Raw genomic sequence first — 27896 nt, forward strand, 5'->3', positions numbered from 1 at the left:
ATTTTTCAGATTTTTTCTCCATTTTTGTGATGGGATCCCTTGGAAATGGGGTTTTCCCCTATGGGGTCCACAGTGATGGCTATATCTTTCCCAATTCTCATCCGATTCTCAAGCGGAGTACCTTAAACGATTTGTGGATCGATTCTCCACCATTCTGCATCAAAATCCTGAGACAAAATATTTTTCAGATTTTTTCTCCATTTTTGTGATGGGATCCCTTGGAAATGGGGTTTTCCCCTATGGGGTCCACAGTGATGGCTATATCTTTCCCAATTCTCATCCGATTCTCAAGCGGAGTACCTTAATCGATTTCTAGATCGATTTGCTACCATTCTGCATTAAAATCTCGTGACGAAATATTTTTTAGATTTTTTTCCCATTTATCGATGGGATCCCTTCAAAATGCGGTTTTCCACTATAGGGTCCACAGTGATGGCTATATCTTTCCCAATTCTCATCCGATTCTCAAGCGGAGTACCTTAAACGATTTGTGAATCGATTCTCCACCATTCTGCATCAAAATCCTGAGACAAAAATATTTTTTAGATTTTTTCTCCATTTTTGTGATGGGATCCCTTGAAAATGCAGTTTTCCCCTATAGGGCCCACCGCGATGCCTATATCTTCTCCAATTCTTGTCCGATTCTCAAGCGGAGTACCTTAAACGATTTGTGGATCGATTCTCCACCATTCTGCATCAAAATCCTGAGACAAAATATTTTTCAGATTTTTTGTCCATTTTTGTGATGGGATCCCTTGGAAATGGGGTTTTCCCCTATAGGGCCCACCGCGATGGCTATATCTTCTCCAATTCTTGTCCGATTCCCAAACAGAGTACCTTAAACGATTTGTGAATCGATTCTCCACCATTCTGCATCAAAATCCTGAGACAAAAATATTTTTTAGATTTTTTCTCCATTTTTGTGATGGGATCCCTTGAAAATGTTGTTTTCCCCTATGGGGTCCACAGTGATGGCTATATCTTTCCCAATTCTCATCCGATTCTCAAGCGGAGTACCTTAATCGATTTCTAGATCGATTTGCTACCATTCTGCATTAAAATCTCGTGACGAAATATTTTTTAGATTTTTTTCCCATTTATCGATGGGATCCCTTCAAAATGCGGTTTTCCCCTATAGGGCCCACCGCGATGCCTATATCTTCTCCAATTCTTGTCCGATTCGCAAGCGGAGTACCTTAAACGATTTGTGGATCGATTCTCCACCATTCTGCATCAAAATCCTGAGACAAAATATTTTTCAGATTTTTTCTCCATTTTTGTGATGGGATCCCTTGGAAATTTTTTGTGGGATCCCTTGGAAATGTAGTTTTCCCCTGTAGGGCCCACCGCGATGGCTATATCTTCTCCAATTCTTGTCCGATTCTCAAACGGAGTTCCATAATTATAGTACCCTCTGCAAAGGGTATAATGGTAGAAAAACTTGCATTATTCCGGCCTTTTAGCCAAGAACCAAGCCACGAACCGAGCCGGCACACCCCTTGGTGGAAGAACCTCGCGTAGGTACGGCTAATGCCCTTGATTCACTTTTGAATATTTATGTTATGATATCAAATCCCCAGAACCGACGTAAGTCACAAAAACAATACATTAAACAATCTAAAAAAAAAACCAAAAAAGAAGAAAATAGAAAACCTAAAAGTAGAAAAGTATTTGAACAACTGTCGGACGGGAATCGGTGGCACAATGGGGTCTGTTTTGAAAAGCTAAAAAGCTATGTCTTTGGTGGCCAGCCAATCAGTGGATTCTCTTCCGGAGCCCAGTTAACATGCGTTGGATTGTACTCTTAGTGGCGGTCCTGGTGGCCGGGAGCCTGGAGCTGCCCTCCGTCGCCGCGGAGAATGGCCAGACAGAGCACCAGGTCAGCGAGGAGTGGAGCTGGCGGGATAGCGACGGCAACAATGGATCCGGTAGCTCGGAGTACTCCTATGTGGATGACATGCGGAATGTGGAGGACTACGAGGACGAGGACGACCTGGAGGAGGACGAGGACGAGGACGATGGCGAGGATGACTTTGACAACGTGTCCGACTTTGAAATGGACGACAACGAGGACGAGGACAGCTGTGAGTATAGCTGTCCCCGGTACTATCGTCCGGTATGCGTGCTCCGCAACGGTCACATGGTAACCTATGCCACGCCATGCGAGTACCACAACCAGGTGCGCTGCTCCATCGTCCAGAAGAGTCGAGGTGGCGCGAGACCACCGACCTTTGAGTTCTGGCACACTGGAAGTTGCGCCAAAAAATCATCCTCTTAGGAACATAAAACACAAACTAATTAGGAAAGACATTTTTTGTTTGCTTTTTTTTGAAATAATCTTAAAAATAGGCCTCTAAGGATAGGGTTTGGGCTTAACACTAACACAATTGACTTTCACAAATACTTTTGAACATAAAAATCAATAACAATATGTGGGGGGAACGACGTCACAATGAGAACACACATAATATATACGAAAACATAATACATAATGCGTAGATTCCGTTTCCACAAAACGAAGTGAGGAAAGAACTACTTGGGCTTCTTCGGAAGAGTGTCTCTTTGGATTTATTTGATAAAAATCGTACGAGGGAGGGTTGGTGAATTCAATTGACAGTGGCGTCTCCGGTCCTATCTTACAAATCTAGTAAACATACAAGTCCTTAGGTCCTAACGAAAAAAAAATGCTTTATAGCTTGGGTTACATAATTTCGAGTTTGAAACAAACTACTTTGAAGAGTGTTTTACGTAATTCGGTTTTAAAGTCCATGTTTATCTCTTGCTTATTTAGGGTTTTAAGTGTTGTGGAGCGTGGAAAGAAGGAGTATGCTTAGTCTTAGTCTCGAGCTCATTTGGAGTGTTCACTCGGGTCCGGTGCGGACCACATAGCTTTGGCGTCGCTTCACGATGCGTATCACGCAGGGCGAGTTCGCCCTTGGCTCTTGAAGCTGTTGGGATGTCCCCGGTCGGGGTTGGGTCGGTGTCGCCTCCACAGGCAGGCTTTGCTGCTGCTGTTCCCCGTTCTGCTGCCGGGCGAGCCTCATCAGCTCATCGGCTGCCGTCACAGTCTTGCGTCTTTTGGTTATCTTCACCACAGATACCTGTGGCAGTTCCTGGATTTCCTGGGGTCGTGGCACCAGTGCCACCTGCCGCTGTTCTTGAAAATTAACGGGCGCCGGCAGTGGCTTCACCACCAGATTCATTTCCCGCTGCACATCGTTCTCTTGCCAGGCGATCCTAACAACATCATCCGATGTTGTCACAGTCTTGCGTCTTTTTGTGATTTTTGCCAACGAAGCCGGCTGCTGTTCATGGTGCCCACTGGCCTCACCTGCCCGTGAATTGAGGAGCCGCTGGAGCGGGGTCTGGGGCTGGGGCTGGGGCTGGGGCTGGGGCTGTGGCTGAGCCTCATCCTCAACCCGGACGGTCCTCACCAGCTCACCAGGTGTCGTCACAGTCTTGCGTCTGGCTGTGATCTTCACCAGCGGCCGCTGTTGTTGCTGGTGCTGATTGGGAGCAGCTGCCTTTATGTTGATGGTGGGCCGGGGCACCATTAGATTCTGCACCTTGGACATCAGTTCCGTGTTCAGTGCCCGCATCATGCCATCATCGTTGTAGCGGGTGTTCCGCAGGCTGCTCTTCGAGATGATCAGACCGTTCTGGAACTGGTAGCGCACCTGCATGAGGAACTTGCGGAGATCGGCGTACGTGTGGATCAGTGGGAATCGCTTCAGTTCGTCGCGATGGAAGTCGTAGCAGTGCTGGATGTACTCCTCGAATCCGTTCCCCTGGCTGGCCGTGCAAAAGTGGCAGAATAAGAAGCGATTGAAGTGGTCAAGCATGTGCCGGAGCGTCACCAACTCGTTCGTGGACGTGAAAATGCAGTAGAAACAGTGGTAGATGATGGGCGCCATCAGTTTCCGGAAGCAGAACCGTTCGCCCGGCTTGCTGTGCTCGACGCGCCCGTGCTGGGCGATGGCGCTCATTGTGGGCATCACCACGCTGCACAAATCGCACTGGTAGTACTCGTTGGTGGCCGCATCGCACGAGCTCAGCTGCTGCAGGGCGTCCAGCTCGGCATCGGTCACGTTCTTCAGGTCGTTGGGCAGATGGCCCTCCTTGTTTATGTGCTGCATCAGGTCCATCCTGCCGGTGTAGCGGTAGTTGCAGTACGCGCACTCCTCCGGCCGCTTAACGTCGCAAGCGACAATGTTCCGCAGCGAGTGCTCCTTAATCAGGTGGTCGTCCCTCAGCACCTTGGCGTTCCCCTTGAATCGTTTGCACTCGGAGCAGAGCAGCTGCGTCTGCACCCGAAAGTAGAACGGCTTGTCGGGATGCACCTTGGCCCAGTGCTGGGTGCGCAGATCCTGCAGATTGCTGTTCGTCTCCTCGCAATGGGTGCAGGCAAACTCTGCCACATTCTCCGCCTCCTGACAGTCACCGATGTCCTCTGCCTCGTCATCGGATGCCAAGAGGTCCACTACCTCGGTGATAATGGTGTTGGACTCCGTCAGCCTTCTAAGTCTTTCCCGTTCCGGCCTTCCTACTCCCTTTTGAGCTTGATTTGGAGCTGGTCCTGGTCCTGGTCCTGGCTGTTGTGCCGGCTGTCGGTCTTGCTGTTGCCCTTGTCCCGACCCTTGTGCCTGTTCTGGCATCGGTTCTTTTGTCGGCAGAACCCGTGGAGGTGGATGCGCCGCCTCTAAATTCTTCCTAGTGTACGCCTCAAGAGTATTGGCCGTATCCCAGCAGGTTTCATCGGGAATCTGGTTCACCACCCGGTCGAACAGTAGTTGCGCCAAACCCTTCTCGCCCGGATGCGTCACCTCCATGTGGGACATCACATGGCGCTCACATGAGTGGGCGAAGTCGCAGTGGTGGCACTTCCACTGCATTCGGGTCTGGTGCTCCGCCTCGCAGTGGGACGCCATCTTCTGGTAATTGGGGGCAGCCTCCCGGCACACCGTGCAGTAGAACCCGAGCGTCTGCTTGTTCTTGCCAAGGGCGCGATGGAAGACCTGAATCAGTTGCATTGGCCGATCCGGATGGTCCTTGAGAATGTGATCGACAATGCTGCCGGCGTCCCGAGCACCGTTCTTGCACTCGGGACAGTGGTACTGGTACCGCAGGCCGTGCTCGGTCAGTGCATGAGCCATCATCTGGACGGCAGATGGAAAGAATCCCTGGCACAAATTACACATGTACTCCATCCAGCCTGGATTCGCCTGTTTGGCTGCAAAGATGGGATAAGATTAGGGATCCGGCGAGATGATTGAACGGCGGGAAATACTTACGAGTCCTTATCCACCTGATGTGTGTTATAACAGTGCCGTTTGAGTGCAAGTCCAGGGTGCGCTGGTGCACCAGCACCGCCACTTCGCGGTTTTGAGCCTCCAGATGACGTATCTGGACATGCCGCTCCATGACGGCGCGCCGGGGATGGAAGCGCGGGCACTCGCCGCACTGGTAGATGTACCGCTTGTGGCAGAGCAGATGCTGCAGGTACCGCTCCGCACTCACCGCGCCATTGACCTTGTAACTGCAGTGCGGACAGATGACTGTTTCGCTGTACTGGTGCTCGTCGGTCATGTGCTTGCGCAGCTTATCCTCGCTGCTCATCAGCTGACCATAAGTGTCGCAGGTCCTGATGCCGCACCGGAAGCGCACATTTCTGGGCACATATATGTACTCGGCAACCGTTGGCAATTGAGGCTTCAGTTTGACTATTTCCTTCAAAGGCTGACTCGGGCGTTTCTCCAGCTGGGCAGGCTGGTTAGGCTGGTTAGGCTGGAGAGGCTGGGCAGGGACCTGCGGCTGCTCCGACTGCTGCAGCTGTACCTTATAGAAAGGGGCCGCGGCTGCAGGTTGAGGTACAGATTCAGCTTCATACGCCAGACGCAGTGCCTCTTCCCGGTGATCGCCCAGATGCTTGATGATCGTCGTTCGCACCACGGAGCTGAACGAGCATTCGGCGCAGTGGATGGACTCCAGGAAGATGGGCTTACGGGGCAGAAGGGCCGACTCGGAACTCCGGTAATGAGTCTTGGTGCCCAGCCGGCGATTGGTTACCTCGGCGGTCAGTTTCCTGTGGAAGTCCTGCATCTGAGCTGGACCGAAGGGCTGCTCCACGGCGGCCAAAAAGCACTCCGTTGCGGCTGGGTCATTGGATTTGCTTCCGCTCCTCTCTGCCTCCTCTGCCAGGGGTAGCGAAATGAAGGGCACCTTGCGGCCGAGCCCCTCAAAGTGCGCCTGATGGTTCTGCCGGATGTGGTGGAGCATCATCCGCTTGTTGGTCGACGTGGCGAGGCACAGGCTGCAGATGAACCGGTGCGGAGCATGGGCCTGCTGCAGGTGGGTGCGGAGGGACTGCGGCGGCGTCTGCACGTTGCAGAACTTGCACTTCACCTGGATGGACTCGCTCGCGCTGCTCCCGATGTGGAAGAGGACGTGGTTGACGAACTGATCCTCCGACAGCCGGACAGTGCAGCCCTTTGTCGGGCAGGCGAATAGCCGGTCAGCTGAAAATATTGAAATAATTTCAGATTTTCAAAATTAGGAATCGCTTTTCGATGAGAATTTTGATGAGGTCTTTAGTGAATATTTGAACTATTTTGCATCAGATTTGGAAACCGAATACCATTTATGAATCAGAGCTCCACCCCCCTCCGATCTGCATCCAAGTATCTCAAATATCAACTGAATAAAAATTGGCCTAATTTTTGTCAAAAATCATGATGGTACCCCTTTGAAAAATTTCAAAAAATGGTTCAAAATTTTTAGTTCCAGGTTTTAATTGAAAATGATTCTACTCGAAGTTCTAAGATCGGGAAGGTATAACATTTCCGGATCTGCGCACTATAAGCCGAGTTATAGCATTTTTACTTTCAAAATACTGAAGAATTGGAAACCCCTTTCGAGAAATTGAAAAATTTTGAAATACTGAAACTGGAAGTAGCTAGTTTTTGATGCAAAAAAAGGTCCTTAAAGAGACAAGATCGCAAAGGTGTGGCTCTCCAGAATCGAACATGAACCAGCAGAGTTATAATAGTCTGTCCAGAAGAAGAAGCTCACCTATAGGGTACTCGGTACTCATCCAGTCTGCTAGGAACACTTACCATTAAGTCCCGTGGGCTTGAGGATCTCCACTACCATTTTGGTCACGTTCTCGGCGTTTTGGAAGGCGGTCGTTGAAGGTCCGGCTGCTGGAGGATGTGAGAGAAGGGACGTCTCTATGCGGGATACCGCCTGAGGTTGGGGACGGAGGGACATCTCTGTGGAGTTCACCGTCGAAGGCATGGTCGTAGTGGACTTGCGTTGGTTTCTGCGCTGATTGAACACATCCCGGATTTGCTGACTAACCGACTCCGATCCCGGAAGGCCCTCCAGCTCGGAGCGGGGCGCCAAGCTATGGATGAAGACGCCGTGGTCCAGATAGTCGTCAATATCGGTGGTGCGTTGATCACAGTAGCCACAGATGAGATGCCCCGTGCCCGTGCCTTTAAGCTCGTGGATCTTCAGGTGCTGTTTCATGGAAAGGACCGTGTTGGCACAAAAGCCACATCCCGACGACATGCATCGGAATTGAGTATGCGCCAGAGGTTGAGGAAGAACAGAAGCAGGAGATTCAGTATCCACAGGGGCTTCCGCTGGCAGGGTCACTGCGTCCTCACCCATCTGGGCGCCACTGTACACCTTGCTGATGGAGAGAGCCAGGCCACTTTGGTAGTTTATGACCACAGGGAGGGGGTTCGACGGAAGTTCCTGGGGTGGGGTAATCGGTTTGGCCACCAGGAACTCTCCCAGACCCGCGGCATTAAACTCCACCTGGTTGGGAGGTCGGGGATCAGCTAGCAGAAGGTCCCGCAGCGTTGTGTTGCTCCCAGTCTCCGTGGGATCCAGTTGTGGGGTTCTCACTTCCGTAGACACCTCCTCTCCTGTGGCAGCCGGTTCGACCAACCGATCGCCAGTGAAGCGTCGCACACGGAGCTTGGGAAGCGATACGACTGCAGGAGTCGCATCTGCACAAGGAACTGGATCCGACGAGGCAACAGGTTCCGCCGCTGAGAGGGTTACAGGCTCGGGTGCAGCATCGGCAGATGGTGTAGGTGCTGGCGCAGCCTCGACCGAAGCTGGTGCCTTCTTTGTGGGACTCTTCTGCGACATGTGGTGTATCATGTGACGCAACTCCTCTGCTATGGTATGAGGCGATGCCGATGCCTGATGGCGACCTGGACAACTGACACAAGTGCCGCTCCAGAGAATAGTGGGATGCTCCATTCGGAAGTGGGTTTCGAGGCCCACCAGCTCGCTGGAGAAGAGGAAAGTGCAGCCGGGTTGCATGCAGTAGTAGGCACGTCGGTTGGGGTCACTTCCACTCGCCGACCACACCCGGAAGGCCACGTTCTCCACCTGCCTTTTCGGAGGTGCTGGAACTGGCCCTCGAGTAGGAGCGGGGCTTGAAACTGGAGTTGAGGCAGCTGGAGGGTCAGCAGGTGCCTTTTTCGAACCTGGAACATCTTTGGGAGTCTCATCGGCAATCGTCACCGTTTCTGGTGGTTCCAGCGGTCTCAGCGAGGGCAAGAGCTCGCTAGGATCGGGCTCAGCATCCAGATCAATGACTTCACTGCTCGTGTCATTGCTGCCGGTGGAGGTGCCTCCACGTCCACCTGGGCGAGTGTTGCTGCCCCCCTTGTTCAGGATCGTGCACAAACGATTGAAGTTGTAGAATATGCTCTTTCGACTGCGGGAGATCCTATTGGCCGTCTCTAGATCCACCCAGTCGTCGGTGAGGGCGTCCTCGTCATCATCATCGTTATTTTTTCGCAGGGCCGCCGAGGCTCTGTCCTGCGAATCCTCAATGTCAGACTCATCGCTACCAATGCCATCGAGCAGATCGCCGGTTAGCTCGGAAAGACTAATATCCGGCGGAGGAGCTGACGGCTTTCGCTTCGCCGGCTTGGACGGAGCCGCCTCCTCGAGGATACCTCGGTTATCGATGAGCATCACTGGCTTGTGCTCCACTGTCAGGCTCATGTTTTGCTGGCTTGGCTCGGGTTCCATTTCGTCTTCCACCGCGGAGTCCTCGTCCACGTCCATGAGACACTCGTTGACCACCAAGACAGCTTCCTCTTCCGGTGGAGGCAACGGCAGCTGCAGACCCAGTCCCTCCGACTCCACTTCCACTTTGGCTGGCTGCGTGCTCGATTCCGGCTCCGCCTCTGGACCACCATCTGGCTCGGACTGGGTCTCCCCTTCATCCCGCTCGCCGCGTTCTTCCTTAACCAATCGCTCCGCCTTCTTCTTCTTTGCGGACTTCAGCTCCATCTTCGATGCACTGGCTTCGTTTCGGTTCTTTCGCAAAATGGCATTGGCCTCATCCTGGGAGGAGACGAGCGGCACATCGTCCAGTCTGCAGATCGTCAGCTGCTCCACCTCCAGGTCGTCTACCTCATCCTTCGCCAGGCCGTGCTGCTCTATCAAGTGGTTGTCCAGGTGCTTCTTCTCGATCTGCACGAACTGGCAGAGCTGGCAGACGTGGACGTTGAGCGGCATACGGCTGACGCTGGGATTGATCACGGGTTGGGCGCCGGGAGCACAGTTCTTGGTGTGGGCCGTCAGCTGGCCGATCCGGTTCTTGTTGGGCATCCGACAGTGGGAGCACATGTACCGCGCCTCGCCCAGGTGGTAGGCCAGATGGTCGGCCAGGCTGGCGGGCTTCATCATCAGCGGCTTCATGCAAAACGGGCACACGAAGTGGTAGAAGATCGCCTTCGAGCAGCCCCTGTGGATTTTGTAGTCCGCATTGGTGCCCCGCCCGTTGCGCAGCTCCTGCAGCATTTCGGGACTAAGCCGGGCGGCAAAGTGCTCCTGGTGCTTCAACAAGTAATGGAGGGTGGGACTCTGCCGGATGGGCACGTCGCAGACGACACAACTGCTGACAGCCGCGGAGAGGGCGTGCCATTCGGAGTTCACGTTCTTGATTCCATTGTTGTGGCGTTTCTTCTTCTTTGCCGGTTTTTCCTTCTGCGACGTGGAAGTAGTGCCCTCCCCTTGAGTGCCCACCTTCTTCTGGGACTTCTCCGTCGGAGATTGTGAGGTGACACTCTTCTGCTGCTTTAGCATTTGTTCAAGAAGCGCACACTTGCGAATCCTAACCCTGAATTTCTTGGCTTTCAGTGTCTGGGACTTGACACTGACACGGTTGATTCCCCCCACCAAGGACCTTGGTCCGCCAAAGGTCTTTCCTCTGCGCGCCATGTTTCTAATGAAGAGTGGGCTAGACAAGCGGCTGGAGCTGGTGCCCTGTGTACTGGCCTCTGTGGCACTTTCAGGATTGTCGCGCGAAGGCGACCCGGGCTGGGAGGAGGAGGAACGAGCCGAGGACACTGTTCGGGAGCGGGTGCGGGTGCGGGCGCGTTCACGACCCTGAGGCCGCTTGGTGCACGCCCGTCGCCCCGTGGCCCGCAGCACCTCCTCCCCATAGTACATCTGGGCTATGTCCTCGTTAAGCTTGTCCAGCTCGTTGCGCTTCTTGCGCGGCTTCTTGCGTGGTTTCTGGCGCCCACTTGGCGGCGGAGTTACTTGCGGTTTCTTCTGGATCTCGGTCAAGGCAACGATTTTCACGACCTCCAGGTCCAAGCGGGGCTTCTTGGTGGCACTCGACTCTGCCTCAGACTCTAGCTCTGGGTTTTGAGCCACCTCCGCGGCTGGCAGCTCTTTCATCTTTTCCTGGTCTTTCTTTTTGTCCTGGTCTTCCTTATTGTCTTGATCCTTCTTATTATCTTGGTCTTCCTTATTGGCCTGATCCTTCTTATTATCCTGGTCTTCCTTATTGTCCTGATCCTTCTTATTATCCTGGTCTTCCTTAACAGACTTGTCCTCTGGGACATCATCCTCCGGGTTCAGTGGCGCTTCTCGCACGCTTATCTGGCGTCGTCGCTTCCGATTGCCCGGAAAACTAATAATACTTTTGGCACCTTTGCTATCGTCTGTCTTGCGAACATCTTCCTTGGAAGCAGCCTTCTTCACGGTCTCCCCTTTCTTGGTGCGGGTTATCTGGCCCAGACCGAAGATGCTTCGGCTCAGTGTGGTCTCATTGAAGTTCTCCTGGCCACCCCGAGTTCTCCGCTTGCCGGTGATTATGTTGTGGGTGGAGACACGGCAGTTGTCGCTGGTCCTTTCGAACAAATTGGCCAGACTGCGATGTTGCTGGTTCTTACGGTCCTGCTCCTGGAGATCCTCGTAGACCAGGCTGCGACCGGTGAAGAGCTGCTCCTTGTCCACTAGCGGCTTGCTGGCCGTCGGGGCCATAGAATTGCGACGCTGCATAATTCGCTTCAGCTCCTGGACTGTGGGTCCCGGGACTTCCTCGTCGTCGTGCTCATCTTCAAACATGGGGTCCTTATTTTTGTCCTTCGAACCTGAGTGATCGTCAGGCATAATTACGGTGTGAGCATTCGGACCGAGGACTATCTTCATTTTCGACAGTTTCGGGGGCTTGTCCTCCGCGCTAGGTGGCTCTGAGGCCTTCTCTTGGTCTGCGGCGTTATCCTTTTTGTTCGATTTATCCTCTTTCTTGTTCGCCTCGTCCTCGTCCTGGCTGGCTGAGTTCGTGGTCCGATCCTTATCGTCGTCTGCCGGCTGCTTTCCTTCGGAAACGGAAGTATTTTTCTTTTGGAATGTTGGAATCTTATCAAATGCATCATCTTCCTCGGAGTCGTCGTCTTCCGATGGAGGGTTTTGCGATGGAGCTTCCTGCGGCAACTCCGTTGTGGGTGAAGCATTGTTTTCGGGCACCGGGGGCTCGTTCTCCAGATTATCCGTGTTTTCCGAGCTTCCCAAACTGGCCGCACTCTCCGCATCTCCAAAGTCTCGGTTGCCACTTGGTGGAACCTTCTTCTCGGCGTTGCGCTCCGCACTCTTTTTATTTCGTTTCCGGTTCCGGTTCCTGTTCCGTTTCTTTTTCGATTCTTTCTTTTCCTCGACCTTTTGGGGCTTGTTTTTGTCCGCTTTCTTCTTTGATGCTTTCTCTGTCTCCTGTTTCTTTTCCTTCTCCCCATCTTTCTCTTTTTCTATTTCCATATCCTTGTCCTTATCCTTATCCTTAGCAATATCCTTGTTTTTGGGCTTATCAGTATCCTTTGAGTTGCCATTAACTTCCTTAACTCTATCCGTATCCTTGTCCTTTTTCGCATCACAGGCTTTGTTTCTGTTCCCAGCCGCACCCTCCGCCCCCTCATTGGTGACCGTCGCAGGAGTCTTCTTGGGTATGCGGAAATCGATCTTCTTGGCAGGACCCTTCAGCGTTACGTTGCGATAGGAGGTGTCCAGCTGCAGTTCCGGCACTGCCGTCGCCGCCGCCAGCTCCCGCTCCTGCTCCCGATCCCTGCCATCGCCCTTATTGGCTGCCTCCAGCAACCGCTTCCGTTCCGCCTCCAGCCAGCGCACCTCCTCCTCAGCCTTTGCCCTGGCCATTGCGTCTGCCCGGGCCTTAGCCTCCCTGTGCTCCTTGTAGGTGCGCGGCACATCTCCTCCCGGTCCACCTGGCCTAACATACTGTCTGTTGGGATGGCCACCTCCACGTCCTCCCCGAAAACTGGGGCCACCTCTGAAGCTGCCAGAGCCATTGAAACCACTGGCGTTTCCGTTCGTAAGACCATTCCAGCTGGGCACATTGAAGCCACTCCCGTTGCCAATTATGTGTATATTGGGACTGGCGTTCTGCTGGGCCGAGTGCCAGGTGTTGGCCTCATCGAAAGCATTAAAGTTATTGGGCGGCCGCCTTGGATTGCCGGAATAGGAGGCCATCGATGCATACGGCGGCTGCTGTGGATGTGGATGGGGATGGGGATGGGCAGGGGGAGGGGGAGGCCTGCTGCGCGGATCCCTCGATTCGATACCATTGTATCGCTGATGCTGTGCCTGGGGCTTGGGATCCCTATCAAAGGATCGGAATGGCTGGTTTCCAGGTGCTGTGGCACTCACATTAACCGGAATGTTCGAGAAGGATATCCAATTGGATGGCTTCACGCTCGGCGGCGGGGGTATGGGCGATGGTGTTCTCACGAGGGGAGAAGCTATCAATGGTACAATTATATTATTATTGTTGCTGTTATTGTTGTTATTGTTGAAACTGTTAGATGACGATGGCGGGCTGTAGTGTTTGCGCAGGCGGGGATCGCAAAGATTGGGTACCACCAGTGGCTGTTCCTGGCCATTGGACGCCGCACCACCAGGTGCTCCGCCCCGTAGAGCGGCCAGCTTCTTGCGTGCCTCTTCCAGGGAACAAGCAGTGTTCTGCTCATCGGTTGCTGATCCCGGGGAAGAGTCCCTTCCTTCCGCCGGTGGGTCGGACAGCCGCGAAGGGGCTCCCTGTGGCGGTCGGCGTTGAAAGACAGCTTCCGCATTGGGTGCCGAATAATTGCGACGCGTGAATTGCGGCGGGGATGGGGACTTGGCTGCCGGATTTGCTCGCCGCGTAAATTTCACCGCCTCTGGAGACCCGTCACTGGAATCTTTGACTGTTGTGCCGGAAGAGGCAGAGCCCACCGACATGGGCGACGACGGCGTAGACTTCACAGACTGATTTCTGGCATTAGTCGCCCTGATTCTCCTCTCCTCATTGCGGGCTGCTTGCATAGCCGCCAGGACCCCGATCTTTCCCTGAATTGTGGTTTTGCGAGGACCGTCCCTTGGAGTAACTACAAAGGGCGGCGGTGGCGGAGTCTTCTCGTTGCTTTCCACAGTCGTTGTCGATGGCGATGGCGATGTAGTGGGTGTCCTGGCACTAGGAACTGTAACTGGCGCAGACGCTGCAGGAGCAGGTGCTCCCACTGAAGCCTCCTTGGAGGCAGTGGCAGCTGGTGATGCAGCTTCTTTCGTTTTTTCGGCAGTCGCAGCACTGGATCTCGAACCACTTTGTGCCTCATTTTTGGACTTACCGGGAGTACTCACTTTTGCGGGTTTGGGGGTTGGATTGGGACTGGCTTTGGACAGACCCGCCCCACCTGGGCCCTCCGGCTCATGGATGCCGGTTATATCGATTACTTCGACCGAGCCACTGGAACTGCTGTTGTTTTTGTTGACATTGTTGTTCTGCTGAGTTAGTCGCTGTGGAAATGAAGCCATTAGGATATCGATTTCAAGGACTGCAGTGGCAACCACTTACCGGCCCAAACTTGCTCTTTAGTTTGTTGATAATCCGCTCGATTTTGTTCAGGGTTATGAGGGACACGTTACTGAAATAAAGGATTGGTCAGTAGTTCCAGAGGCAGAACCGACGGAGGTACTTACTCCCGCTGGAGCAGGTTGATGAGTGACTTGAGGCGCTCGCTCTGGAGATCGGAGAGGCTGTCCTGGTACTTCGCGCGCACGCTCTGGATGAAGGGCATCTGCTTGCGAATCTGGAGCAGCTTGGACCTGATCAATTCGGTGGACTCGCCGACCATTTCCACATCGTCGTCGCTGTCGTCCATCCTCTGGCCCTGTCGCTTCCGTTCCGCCCTTATTGCTTCTCCTAGTTCGCAGACAACGGAATAAACGTGAGTAAGGATTTAATCGCGGCTTAAGGATTTAAGCACTCCTTGCAGTGCTACTGCTCGATTTTAACTAACCATTCAACAGAGATAAAATATTCTTAGAACTGACATATAGCAAAAAAAAAAAAAAAAGGAGAAGCCTGCGTCGTTCTGCAACAACAACTGCGAAGTGGCGCCGAACTACGAATGTGGCTGAATTCCGATAGACGACTTATCGATAGTTTGGGTTTGTTTTCAGAAAATGAAAAGCATTACTGATTGTTTAATTAGTATTTTACTTACTGATGTGTTTCGAGTATTTTGTTTCTCATTAAACTCGTTTTAATTTACACTCACACTAAATACCGACTTAACTTCAATCACAACCAATATGGAGGTTCTGTACACTGCGCTTAGGCCACCATAAAACATTACTCCGGGAAGACCCATCGCCCGTTCGAACCGCAACGTTTTTCTGTTTGTCTGCAAAACCATTTATTGGAAACTTCCTCCCCGAAGAGAGCATCAAACAATTCCGCAATCCGAGGCGGAGAGCGCAGAGCGCAATACAGCGTACGGCGAATTCATTTCGCCGCGTTCCGGTGCGGTGGTGTTGGTGCGATTTGCACTGGTATGAGTGGGCAGGCAGGGTGGGAAAAGATCTGTTGATTTTTGTTTCTTTTCTTTTTTTTGCCTATGTCGTCTTCAAATCACCCGTTGCTTCGTTGCTTCCGAATCGGAAACTTCTGCTTCAACAGGGCAGAGATCGTTTGTGGAAGAGACCTTGGGAAGCCGAACGACGCAAATACCAACACCCGAACGGGTCCCGCAATCCCGTTTCATCGCAACGATGTCTCTACCTGAGGCCGCAACACGGTGGTTTAAGCTTTCCGTTTTTGACAATATTATACAAATTATTTATAACTAAAGCCAGACGCCAAATGCAACTCTCAAGCCATTCATCCACACTCACATAAGTGCAAACGTATTTATATAAACATACATACATACATATATACATATATTTATATATCGCTTAGCCTATTTAACTTTGTTTGTCTCGTATATCTGACACGGAATGCATGCACAAAGAAGAAATGAACATATTTTGATATTTCTTCAAGAAGCCCTTTCTTTGGATATATACATACGCTCAAGCGCTTCAAAATATGGATGGATGGACGTTACGAAAATATATCTTATAACTTTTTGTTTTTCTTATCTTTAAAGACTACTATAAATTTACTTAGATCTCTAAATGCCATTTAAAGCCACTGGATTTAATATGAATCAATCTACCATTTACTCAAGTACTCATCGCACCAAACCTAAGTTAACTTAAGGAACCTACCCCTCTAATGAGTCGGATATACAAAGGTTTATTCGGAAAAAAACTCTGCGACTCCATTAAGAACACTTAAAAGAATACCATCCATGGAAACTCGTCCACTTACCCCTCTAATACACAAAGGTTTATTCGGAAAAAAACTCTGCGACCCCATTAAGAACATTTATAACTCGAATACGTATATATTCAATCGAAAATCATCTGCGACTCTATGAAGAACATTTAAAATTTAAAGAATATTTGCACAAGACATGACCATCCAGGGCCGAGATCCCATTTTAACTTTCAATACAGGATTGAAATTAAATAAATATAGTACAAACAATTCGGAGTATTCATAAATAGATAACGTTTACAATATCATCAAAATGTAAAACGTAATTGGTTGTGAAATACTTTAAGTTTCTGCTACTTATACTAATGCGGTTTGTTTGAGAGCGTGGATATACGTAGCTCGCTTAGGAATACATGGACAAAGTGACACGTCGACATCAACTATGATGGTGAGCGTCTACAAAACTGATAATGTATTCAATGTATTGAAGGGTTTGAGTTGTTTTCTTCATTGCGAAATACAAACTGAACTACTCCCTAGACACTTAACTTCGCTGATATCTGCTGATATTCATTATTCGCTTGGTTTAGCGAAAATCTCAGCGTGTTTCAATCTGCCGATCTTTTAATTTTTGGTTGGAATCCAATTACAATAACAATTTTCTTTCACAGTCTTCGGAATTGGTTTGTTCCAAGTGTATTTGGGATCACGGGGAATTGAAGTCCTCTTTTAGTTAATCTTTCTGCCAATCTGTTCAATCACTGCCAATCTGTTCAATCACTACCAATCTGTTCAATCACTGCCAATCTGTTCAATCTTATTCTAGATTTTATTCTTTTTCGAAATTCCATAATAGCAATTTGTATCTTAAGTTTCTACGTTACATGGGTGGTTATTGAAGATGACCAAAGCTATCGTCGACCTTTAAATAAAGTGTCAGGATAACCTCCAGAGTTGATATCGTAATGCTACCTATACCTTTGCAGATGGTATTATAATTTTGGTCAAAAGTGTGCAACGCAGTGAAGGAGACATCTCCGACCTTATCAAGTGTATATACTCTTGATCGGGATCCCCTTCTGAGTTGATATAGCATGTCCATCTGTCTGTTTGTCCTTTTTCTAGGTGAACTAGAGCTGACATCGTAATGTCCGTCTGTCCGTGTGTCCGCTTCCTAAACTTTGCTACCTATATCTTTGCAGATGGTATTATAATTTTGATCAAAAGTGTGCAACGCAGTGAAGGAGACATCTCCGAACCTTTGAAGTGTAAATATTCTTGATCAGGATCCCCTTCCGAGTTGATATGAGCATATCCGTCTGTTCGTTTGTCTTTTGTCCTTTTTCTATACTAACTAGTCTGTGTCAGAGTTGATGTCCGTCTGTCCGTGTGTCCGCTTCCTAAACTTGTCACTTATCCCTTTGCAGATGGTATTATAATTTTGGTCAAAAGTGTGCAATGTAGCGGGTTGATATAAGCATGTCCGTCTGTCCGTTTGTCCTTTTGTCCTTTTTCTAGGCGAACTAGAGCTGACATCGTAATGTCTGTCTGTCCGTGTGTCCGCTTTCTAAACTTTGCTACCTATATCTTTGCAGATGGTATTATAATTTTGGTCAAAAGTGTGCAACGCAGTGAAGGAGACATCTCTGATCCTACGAAGTGTATGTATTCTTGATCAGGATCCCTTCTGAGTTGATATGAGCATGTCCGTCTGTCCGTATGTCTTCTGTCCTTTTTCTAGGCGAACTAGTCTCTCAGTTTAAAAGCTATCGTCTTAAAACTTTGCAAACACCCTTCTTTCCTTTGCACGCAGCATATCCTTTTCTAAATCAACATGTGAATACGTCCTGTTAGCCCGTTTCTGCGCATCACAGTGTGTGTAAGCTTGAAATAATGGGCTAATTTCCCAAATAACTATTTCACGCAGAATATATGTAGGAAACGTAGGATGACCAGGGTTTAAGTAAAATGTGATCCATTGGAGAGAGATATCCTTGCTTTGCCAATTGTTATAATAATAGTTTAATTGTATGTGGCCATTTTAGAAAATGCATCGATCGAAATAAGTTTCATTAGATCGGTCGACTGTACCTGGTTGAGCAAACATCAATAGCTCGCACCAATTTATATTTATCGATACTTTTCTATCGATTAATTTCATAAGACATCAAAACAACATATTTCCTTTAATAAAATTTGCGACTTCCGTTTCATTAAATCTTTTGGAACGATAACTGTTTTTATTTGACAGGATACTTTTCCTTGATCCTTGATTAGTTATAGATCCTTTATGAATAGCATTCGAGCTTTTACGAGGACGCATTGCGTCTTCTTTGTTGTTCCTTCATCTAACAACTGTTTCGTAACGTGTACAGTCGACATTGATTTTTTTAAGCAATCATCATGTGCAGAAAATCAATTATATACTTTCCCGATATATTCTGTGCGAAACTACTACTATCAAACACTTACACACACACGCGACCGCAAAAAGCTCACACTTATAAGCACACACACGAGAGGCACGAGCAAAATCAACTTTTTTGCTTGCCTTTAACATTTCTCAGCAGCGAATTTCCCGTATTTGTTTCCCCAGTGTTCCATCATCCACTTAAAAATAAGACTATTTAAATAAATTAGTAAAATATGCAGCTACTGACGTGTTTCGTGTTTCGATGAATTTCCAAATCCGAGCCAGACTATTCAGCGAAAATCAGCTGAAAACAAGCGGCGATGCGAACACTTCTAAAGTCGACGCTGTTATGCCAGAATGGTGGCCGTTCCCAGTTTTCGCTGCGTTCACTTACCGGTGACAAAGGGGGCACACCGACATCCACAGCTGGCGGCTCACACAGATACCAATGCTGCACACGCACGTGCCACACCGACACGGACGGCGAATTGAGTTCGCCGCGACTATCGTCTTCACTGGTGGTTGTTCTTGCTTTTCCAAATAGAAGGGCTTTTCTTGTTTTTCTTGCGGATTCCGTTTCAGATTCGAGAACTCGAAAAGTTTTTGGAGAGTTTTTTTTAGTTTCCATCAGCTTTGAAGGCAATGAGAAACTGATGCTACTCCTGAACAACCGACATTGAAGTTAGCAGCAACGCTAACTGGTTAACGATGATTTTACGGTTCGAAAGTTGTGGTATTTTTGACACTTCGAGAAACGGTCACACGGAATGACTCTTCCCACCAGTTGGATCTGTCGCTATTTTGTATGTATAGCGGTGGTGATTAGAGCCAAGGAGGGGAATGGGTAGGTATATTGAGTCGCGTGTGTCTTAAATTATAGATTTTTAAATTTAACAAAACAGCTTTTATTGGAGTTGATGTACTGTAAGTACGCAATCATCGCTATGAAGAATGTTAGAGAAGGTACTACCAGAATAGGGGGGGACCAGAGCCAGGAGACCGAGGTCTCTGCTGCACTTGGTCCTCCCGCTATCTTGCAACCTCCGTCTGGCTTAGAACTAAGTACATATTTTTAAACAAAATAAAAATTCAATAATAATTACACGAAATAAAAAAAAAAAGAGATTTGTGGTAAAGCTAATTAGAGTCTACTGCTCTCGGCGCCGTTCTGTCGCGCCGGAGTCTTCTGGGACTTGTCGTATCCGTTGCCCGACATCTGCAGGTGCTGCGGCAGCTGGGCAGGACGTCCGTTGGAGGGCAGGGTCTCGTCCACGGTGAACACGGAGTTGTCGTGTCCATGCATATGGCGAGCGTTGAGCACGGCGTCCGGATGGCTCTTGGGCGTCTCCGGTTCCGGTGAACCATCGCTCTTGCCCTCGAGCAGGAAGCACGTGATGAAGAATAGGATGGAACCTGGACAAAGAGACATCAGAGAATTATGTACAAATTTCATGGAGAGTTACTGCCATCCACTTACTGATTCCATAGAAGCCGGCGTAGAAGATCATGATGGATCCCCGATAGCCGAGCACCTTGGCAACTGGATCCACCAGGATGGGCAGATTGCCACCAATGTTGTTCATCACGAAGAGGAAGACGCCGATGGTGGAGGAGCGGACACGGAGCGGGACGATCTCCACGACGATGGCAAACACAATACCGAACCACATCTCGGCAAAGAAGTAGCTCAGACCCAGGGTGATCATGGCCCACAGTGGGTCGAAGTACACGGATCCGAACGCCGGCAGAGTGGCAATCAGTTGGCTGACAGCCAAGACGAAGGCGCGTGATCGAATGCCCATCTTGGCCACAATCTTGTCGGACACAATGCCGCCGACGACCACACCCACGCTACCAATGCCGATGGTGACGCCGAACAGCCACCAGCCCAGATCCACGTCGGGGAAGTACGTGTTGTAATAGAGATCGGCGTTGTAGGCGAAGGTCATGCCGCCGCAGTGACGGATGGAGGCGGCGATCATCAGCATGATCATGGCAGGATTCTTGATCACCTGCCACAGGCTCACGGGCTTTCCGCTGGCCGTGGTGCGGTCTCCCTCTCCGATGGCCTTACGCTCCGGTTCCTTGAGAGTGGTTCCCGTCAGAGCGGCCACGATGACCGTCAGCACTCCGGCTCCCAGATAACACACCCGCCAGCCCAGGTTCCAGAAGTTCAGCTTGGTGATGTAACGACCGACGGGAAAGGCGATTCCGTAGCCTCCGTAGATGCCCCAGTTGAAGATGGCCATCACCAGAGCGCGCTTATCCTCCGGGAAGATGTCGGACATGATGCCGGTGGCCAGAGGATTGCAACCGGATTCCCCAGCAGCCATCACCATGCGCAGCAGGACCAGTTGCCAGTACTGTTTGACGGTGCCTTGCAGGATAATGGCTATTCCGAAGATGATTGTGCAGATGGTCAGCATCTTGACGCGGTTGTACTTGTCGGCGGCGAAGCCCATGAAGACGCCGGCGATGGTGAAGATCAGGATGAAGGTGGGTCCGGCCAGGATCTGGTAGTCGATGCCCAGGCCATTGTAGTTCCACTCGCAGTAGCTGGTGCCGTTGTAGTCCAATGCCTGGCAGCTGCTCTCGTTCATCACCGCCGAGCACTGGGTGGGCAGTTCCTGGCGATGGAACATCGAGGTGTTCTGCTGGCAGGCATGGTCTCCGTAGTCCAGCTCGATGGCCGTCTGCTTGGACGTGACACCGATCAGGTAGTGGCCCAACTCGCCCAGGATATAGCCGACGGTGAGTATGCCGAGGACATACGAGCTGTAGAATCCACTCAGCTTCTCCAGAACGGGTATCATCTTGCTGTTTGGTGTACTGTAACGGCGATAAGAGGTTCGTTCTCTGATTAGACCCAATATTTATATAATCGAGTACTGCAGTGTCTGGCAATTCCAACCCGACACCAAGATAAACAATACGAATTCTGGAGGAGAGCAGTGACATTCTCTCATTTCGAATTCAATCAGAAGCCGCATCGGGCCAAAAACGCAATTTGTGGAGGGAAATTATAATCAAGAGCCGCGACATAATGACAAATAATCTGCGAGCTCTCAATTAATGAGTCTCCGGCACAAGATTGAGTGTCGACTACGGGTCAGTTGGATGCATAATGCACTTGGCACTGGGCGATTGGCGGATCTGATCTGTCGTGACTGGAATTTCGAAAGGAACCCCGTCACAATGCCCATAATTCTGCCTCGGAGCGTAACGAAAGTGAAGGCAATTTCGCGTACGTGATAGTGGAGTCGGTCTCTAATGTACCTCTATACCTCTATACCAGTATCCAGCCAGACACTTATGAGTTACAGGTGGTGATACAATTAAGTTAAGATCGAAAGGGGCTATAACCCATAAAAATAAGCTCTTAAACGATCTGTGCTAATGGAAAGCTGGACTGCTACAGAGCAGTAACCTTTCCATCCACAGTTCATATCGCCCCAAGACAATTCAAGGAAAACGGAAGCTGGAAAGTAACATACTCCGAAACCCTATTCATCAGGCTGAATCAATTTGTATTTCTTGTTATGTCTTTCAGTCTCGCAGGCGTTAAATTAATTTTTTTCTATTTTTTTGCAAACCGTCATTAGGCAAAGCTGTTTAATAAGCATTGTCTGGCCTAACCCGGCACCACAAGTCTTTTTTAAACTTGACTTTTGACAGCCATCGCCCCGGCCCGCCAACATGCGTACCACAAATTCCTTTAATCAATCACCTTAATTTGCTTTTGCTGTTCTCCGGCTGCTATTCTCTCAAGACCGAGTCTTACAATTGCCGAATCCAAGGTCAGAACCTGGCCAGAATCGGCAAGAACATTAGCAGAGTCTCGGAGTCGGACTCGGACCCGCGGAGTGGGAGCCATTGGACAAGCGAACAAAGATCCCAAGAATGCGGATGTGCGAGGTGTTTTGGCCAAGAGTCTATCCATTTTAGACATTTACCATTTAAGCACTAAATGTTTGGGCTTATTGTTCGATTGAGTCCAAGTCGCAGGTCTTCCGATCTCAGATCGGTGCAATTTCAATAATAATAGCTATTAGAGCCCCGATCGGTTTTGGGCCATTGTAAGGTTCATAGCCTTGCCCATTGACATTTATTGAGGCATAAATATCAGCGGTTATGCAGATTTTGATGTAGGAAGCCGGGCATTAGCTTCGATTGTTGTCGGCTTAGCACTCGAACCTTGACATTGGGCCATTGTAGCGACTAGGAAGCTAGCCATCTAAGACTCTTCTTTATGGAGATGGATGGGAGGACTGAAGAGCCTTGGCCTTGCTGCATTACATCCGTTAGATCCAGTTTCTTTCTATTTCTAGTTCAATGTCAGAGACTTACAAGTGGGCAGGGGGCAGGGGCACCAAAACCGGCCCCAAACGTGACTGGCCGCCCCTCGGGCTGCGGGCCTCTTTCGCTTTCTTCGACAAGGCCAGCACAGTATTACGGAATCATTCAAGCATTTCAGCTATAAAGTGGCACCATTTCGGCGCGATTTGTGTCTTTCGAACAATGAAAAATATGTTAAAATATGTTTACACCAATAATTTGCATTTAATTATTGCCCAGAGCGATTATAATTGCATTCTGCTAATGGGCTAATGGTCTAATCGGCTAATGGGCTGATGGGGAAGGGGAAGGTCTAGAACCTCTCTGGCCCGTACTTTGGGAAGGGCAAGCCGCCACTCTGGGATGTGCTACGTGCTTCTTTGAGGGCAGCACGCAATGCAACATTATTTGTTTTTCCTGAGGCATTTGCAACCTAAGGTTAGAAGTTGTTAGAAAGTCAAGAGTGTGTGCTGGGCGATTACAGCATCGACTGGGCCAGAATGTTCGTGACAAGATTAGACCAAGACGCGGTCAGGCTTGGCTGCCTCGGACCGAGACAACTGGACAACTGGCATGACTAATGTGCGAATATGCAATATATATAATACGATCTGATATATGTTGCCGTGTCGGAGGGGGTTTCTACTTTATTTCGGACGTGGGCGCGACCTGTCTGGGTGGTAAAATCGTGTGCTCTCGAATGGAGTACCTTCTGAACGATCCAGTCTAGCCCCCATTTCGATTAGCCTCAAGTCTAATAAGCCGCTCAAAATGTCTATGCAAAGTACTATTAATAAGAGAGATGACAGACAGACAAATGGCCGGCACTCAAGCATGCCCAGTACATTATACAATTGTATTAGCCTGGCTTAAAATGCGGTTTACCCTCCCCCCCCCCAGCCTGCCCCTCTTCATGGCCCCTTGTTGTAACCGCAGTCAAGGTTAACTTGGCCAACAGTTACACAAAGAGAAACAATTACGTGCCATTAAAAATCATAATCGCAGCCATTTATAGTGTTAATTTTTAAAAATTAAAACTATTTGGTTCGAGTGCATGAAAGACTTGAAGTCGGGGGCGAACAGATGGCGCTGTTGCATCTTTGATTCTCATTTTAATAAATTGCCAATAAATCGAAATGATTATTAATTTATTAGCCAGGCCATCTGGCAACTGGCAATTGGCAACTGGCATATCTTGTAGTTTTTCTTGCCCTCAATTGGCAGACATTACGCTGGATATTTATATTGAAAATAGTTTAAAGCTCTTAGGGTTCACCACCTGTTGATGTAAATTATATTTTTGTATTTTTTTCTTAAAGCTTGTTAGCAAACGCCCCTCGGGCCTCAGTTTGATTTATTCATGGCACATACTCGAGATATATATTATACGAGGGATATACAAATGAAGCCATCAACTTGGCTGTTGAGTGTGGTCAGTTAGCATATCACATGGCTAACGTTTACCACTTCCATTATGGCCATTAAGGGGCAAAGTGTTAAGTGCCGGCACCGCCGGTCTCTTGGGAAATGCGGATGTGAACAGAGTGATTCAATCGGGAGCACTCTCCAACTGGGCTAAAGTCTGGATACATTTCTCAAAAGGTATTATATAAGCCTGAAGTCTAGACTCAAGACTAGAGACTACAGAATTTGGGAAACAAGTTATGGAACCAGAAATTCTGGGCGAGAGAGTGTCTTCTTATTCCTAAGTAGACTCTTCGAACTGATAACAAAATGCCAGCACTCTGAAGATTATTTGTAGCACTTTTAGATTTCGATTAGCTAATTAGTAACAGACTAATATTCCAAAGGAGATAAGAACCTCAATGAATATACCATGTATTAAAGATTAAAATAAAATAATTCGTTTCGGAATTCCGGACTATTGTAGAAGATTTCTTCGAAGCTTTGAGAATTCTTTTAGAAACCTATGATGTCTGAGTCTAGTTTAAATCCTTTAAGAACCCTCTGGACCATAAATCACCCTCTCAAAATAACCATTACTTGAAGCAAGCCCCTTAATTATGCTGTAGGATGTGGTCATGAATGGAAGATAAACGGCCAATGGAAGTGAATCAGTTGGGAGTTAGCGTCCGAACACCTGGAGATCGTAATGAATAACAAAATCGTCCCACCTGGCAACTGGAGAGGTGTCAACCTGCTGCGATCTGCACCGGTTGCAAATACCGTGATTTTCCCTTTTGAGAGCCGGGAGCCGGGGTATGAATATGGAAATTTAAATGTCATGATACCGATCGGCGATCGGAGATCATTGATCACAGTGATCGGTGAATCGTGGCCACGTGGATGTCTGGACTTGGCAACAAAATAAACTATATATACCTATATTTATAATAAAGGGCTGAGTATTAAAATCGTTCCGGAATTAGCATAAAGTTTATACTTTATATGGTTTATTGGGCAAACCAGGCGAATCCCCCCCAAGTGCAATTAATACAACTTTTGATTTGCCTTTTCTGAGCTCTGTTTTTTTTATATATTTTGTTCAAACTCTGAGCTGTATAACCCGAATTACGGGTAATTACGACGATCTCGGTTTGTTCGACAAATGCAAATCAGTGTTAATTCAGAATCGAATTCAGAATCGAAGCGACTACCGAGATACCTGATGGACTGGACTAGGATCTGAACTTTTAGTAAATCCAGTAATGAGTGCTTTGTTGATAATTACACTTAATTATCGGAGCCCTAGGAGTCATACAGATACGATCATAAATATTATCCATTAATCCAAGTTCGAGTGCTACAGATCTCGGTCGTAAATGGCTTTATACGACACATAATTAGAGTGGACGTGGTCCGATTCTATGGCAATTAAGTGATTCGCCAAACGAGAGTTATCAATTAAACTTAATTGTCGGCGACACCTGAGCAACCTTTCTAATTGTTATGACATTCCCTGAATGCGATCCCTCAAGAAATGATGTGATTTTTAGTCACCTTTTTAGATCTTTCATCGGGTTGTGTAATCCATAGTTCCAATAAGGTAAGAATGCCACGTTCTAGAGGTGCATTATTGTAGGAAAAGGGAATGCCGCCGTTAATCAAATCCAGAGACAGACTTATGCAATATTCAGTCGGCGCTTCATTAGCAATTTTGAACTTCTCTAGAATATGTATTTTCTATATCTGGATATTCGTGACTGATTCCAAGCGAAAGACGCCCACCTGCAAGGTTTTTTTTGTCGAGGGGCTGGTGGGAACAAATTCGTTTCGTGTTCTCTGTCCAAATTAAATGATTGCCAGAATTTGTTTAATAAATTCCTATCTAAATTGTGCTTTCAATATTTGCGATAATGCGACACCGCGTCCCAACAAATTGCCGACAACGAATACAAAAAACGAATCATTTAATTTACATTTTTTGTTTTCAATTTTGGAGTCTGTGTTTTTTTCTCAAAGAGCCGTAGGGGGGTTTCCTTCCTCCATCGATAAGATAAGTCCAAACTTCAGGGCTCATTAGGTTTTTTTTTTTTGGGGCGTGGCCAGAAAACACACAATTTGTTGACAGAAAGCAACAGAGTTGCGTCAATATTGATTCGAAAACAAACAAATACAAACTGAGAACTGAACCATTCAAAATTTAATGGTTTGAGTGTCAGTGGAGGTCTTAAAAAATGGTTTTTGGAAGCTCACTGCCTTTTATTAATGACAAGTCAGCTATTTTTGCATAGATGCCTAATCGTGCTTATATAGTATTGCATAGTACTACTCTGAATATGGGATATGTGATCAATTAAAGTGCACTTCCAACTTCCAACGAGGGCAGTTAAATCTTTTATTTGCTATATCTAATGATCTCAGTTTACGTGTAAGGCTACTTAAGAGATGATAGTTAAAATTTATTACGACATGGGGTTTATTTTTGTATTTTGTAGGGAAAGAAATATTAATCAAAGTTATAGACTCTATAATATAGAGCTTCTAGAATTTATATAATAATATTTTAAAGAACTATCCTTGAAAAAAGCTTTCTATTTATGCATTCTAAGAGAATTAGGTTTTCTATTTATACTTCTTGGCGAAATCATTTTTTTATATATACATATCTTTAAGAGATGTTGGAAAAAATCAGATTATGTATGGCATTGTATGAAGATTTTTAAGAAAAATTCAACTATAATGCTTACTAGATCAATCTTGCGTTTCAAATGGAAAAAAACCTCAAAACATTCAAGTTTCCTACAACCCTATAAAGTATTTTGCATTTTTAATAGACTGATCTCTAAAATTAGCATATATTTTGCCCAGTTTATCGCTGTTAATAAATGAATATGTGGTTTTTTCCTTGGTCGATCCCCGGAATCTGTGGAAAGTACCCCCAGAAGCCGTGATTCATCCGGCCAACTTACACGGGCTTTGCAATTCTTGGATCTTGGATCGATCGATCGAATTTAAAGCAATTTGTGTCTCTGGCACTGACACTAAAAAATTGTCGAGAATGGTAAATAATTGTAACCCCTCCTCGATAGATTTCAATTAATTGCACACAAGCACGCAGTTTGAATTTTTCAATATTCCAATATGCCAATATCGAGATATAAGTTCTTTCAATTAGACAATTCCTAGGCGATTTGGGGGGGTGAGATATACATATAGTGTGTCTGTATATATGGATACCGCGACAAGGGAAAAGTGAGAGAAAAAAAATAAATAAAAGACAACACATCACGACACTTACACTGAACAAACAGGAAAATGTAAAACCTAGTAATACAAGTGACTCTTCGGTCTTGAGAGGGTTAAACTTTTTCGTCAGTTTCTTTTTTATTTTGTATTTTTTTTTAGGAAGATACGACACTTTTTCCGTCCGGGGAAACGGAATCTTCACTCCGACTGGGCTTCCACTGGTGGACGAACACGTCCAATTGGCTGCGTTTTGCAAACAGAACTGAAACTTGGCTTCGACGATCGGGCTTTTTTAAAAAAACCGCCCAAACGCCCGCGTCTCTGTCGGCTGCGCAGTTGGCGTCGGAACAATGAGTCTGGGTCTGGGGTCTGGGGTCTGGCGCGCTGCTTGCCCCGCAGAGAGCATCAAGCAGTTGACGGCACAAGCAGAGAACAATCTCAGCTCTCTTTGTTTCTTCGGTTTTGGGCCCAAAGGCAAGGTGTTGCTCTCGTTACTAACCCTTGCCAAAAATAGTTACCTCTCCCCGATCGAACAAAGAACTGATTAAGCCGGGTTATTAATCGACACCTCTTTTTTGGGCC

The 27896-nt window shown here is 48.1% G+C and overlaps 3 protein-coding genes across 6 annotated transcripts; 1 reads left to right on the forward strand and 2 right to left on the reverse strand.

Annotated features, from left to right (window-relative positions):
- The first annotated feature begins 1727 nt into the window (after window positions 1–1727).
- LOC108119487 (uncharacterized) lies at window positions 1728–2469 on the forward strand. Its single transcript, XM_017232710.3, has one exon. It carries the CDS (start codon window positions 1787–1789, stop codon window positions 2276–2278), a length of 492 nt encoding a protein of 163 aa, XP_017088199.1. The 5' UTR covers window positions 1728–1786; the 3' UTR covers window positions 2279–2469.
- sov (small ovary) lies at window positions 2299–18858 on the reverse strand. 4 transcript variants are annotated; one of them, XM_070281759.1, is made up of 6 exons: window positions 18724–18858; window positions 14290–14512; window positions 14165–14234; window positions 7113–14106; window positions 5292–6515; window positions 2299–5230 (listed from the first exon to the last, which is right to left on the reverse strand). In XM_070281759.1, exons 2-6 carry the CDS (start codon window positions 14469–14471, stop codon window positions 2862–2864), a joined length of 10839 nt encoding a protein of 3612 aa, XP_070137860.1. In that variant the 5' UTR covers window positions 14472–14512; window positions 18724–18858; the 3' UTR covers window positions 2299–2861. The 4 variants fall into 4 exon arrangements, with proteins under 4 accessions (XP_070137860.1, XP_070137864.1, XP_070137866.1 ...); XM_070281763.1 differs by lacking the exon at window positions 18724–18858 and adding an exon at window positions 18577–18685; XM_070281765.1 differs by lacking the exon at window positions 18724–18858 and adding an exon at window positions 14817–15351.
- Window positions 18859–19442: 584 nt separating this feature from the next.
- Window positions 19443–27573, reverse strand: LOC108119486 (putative metabolite transport protein HI_1104). Its single transcript, XM_017232709.3, has 3 exons — window positions 27367–27573; window positions 19807–21158; window positions 19443–19742 (listed from the first exon to the last, which is right to left on the reverse strand). Exons 2-3 carry the CDS (start codon window positions 21140–21142, stop codon window positions 19471–19473), a joined length of 1608 nt encoding a protein of 535 aa, XP_017088198.2. The 5' UTR covers window positions 21143–21158; window positions 27367–27573; the 3' UTR covers window positions 19443–19470.
- Window positions 27574–27896: the final 323 nt, after the last annotated feature.

This window comes from Drosophila bipectinata, chromosome XL (assembly GCF_030179905.1).
Source record: "Drosophila bipectinata strain 14024-0381.07 chromosome XL, DbipHiC1v2, whole genome shotgun sequence".
Taxonomy (NCBI): domain Eukaryota; kingdom Metazoa; phylum Arthropoda; class Insecta; order Diptera; family Drosophilidae; genus Drosophila; species Drosophila bipectinata.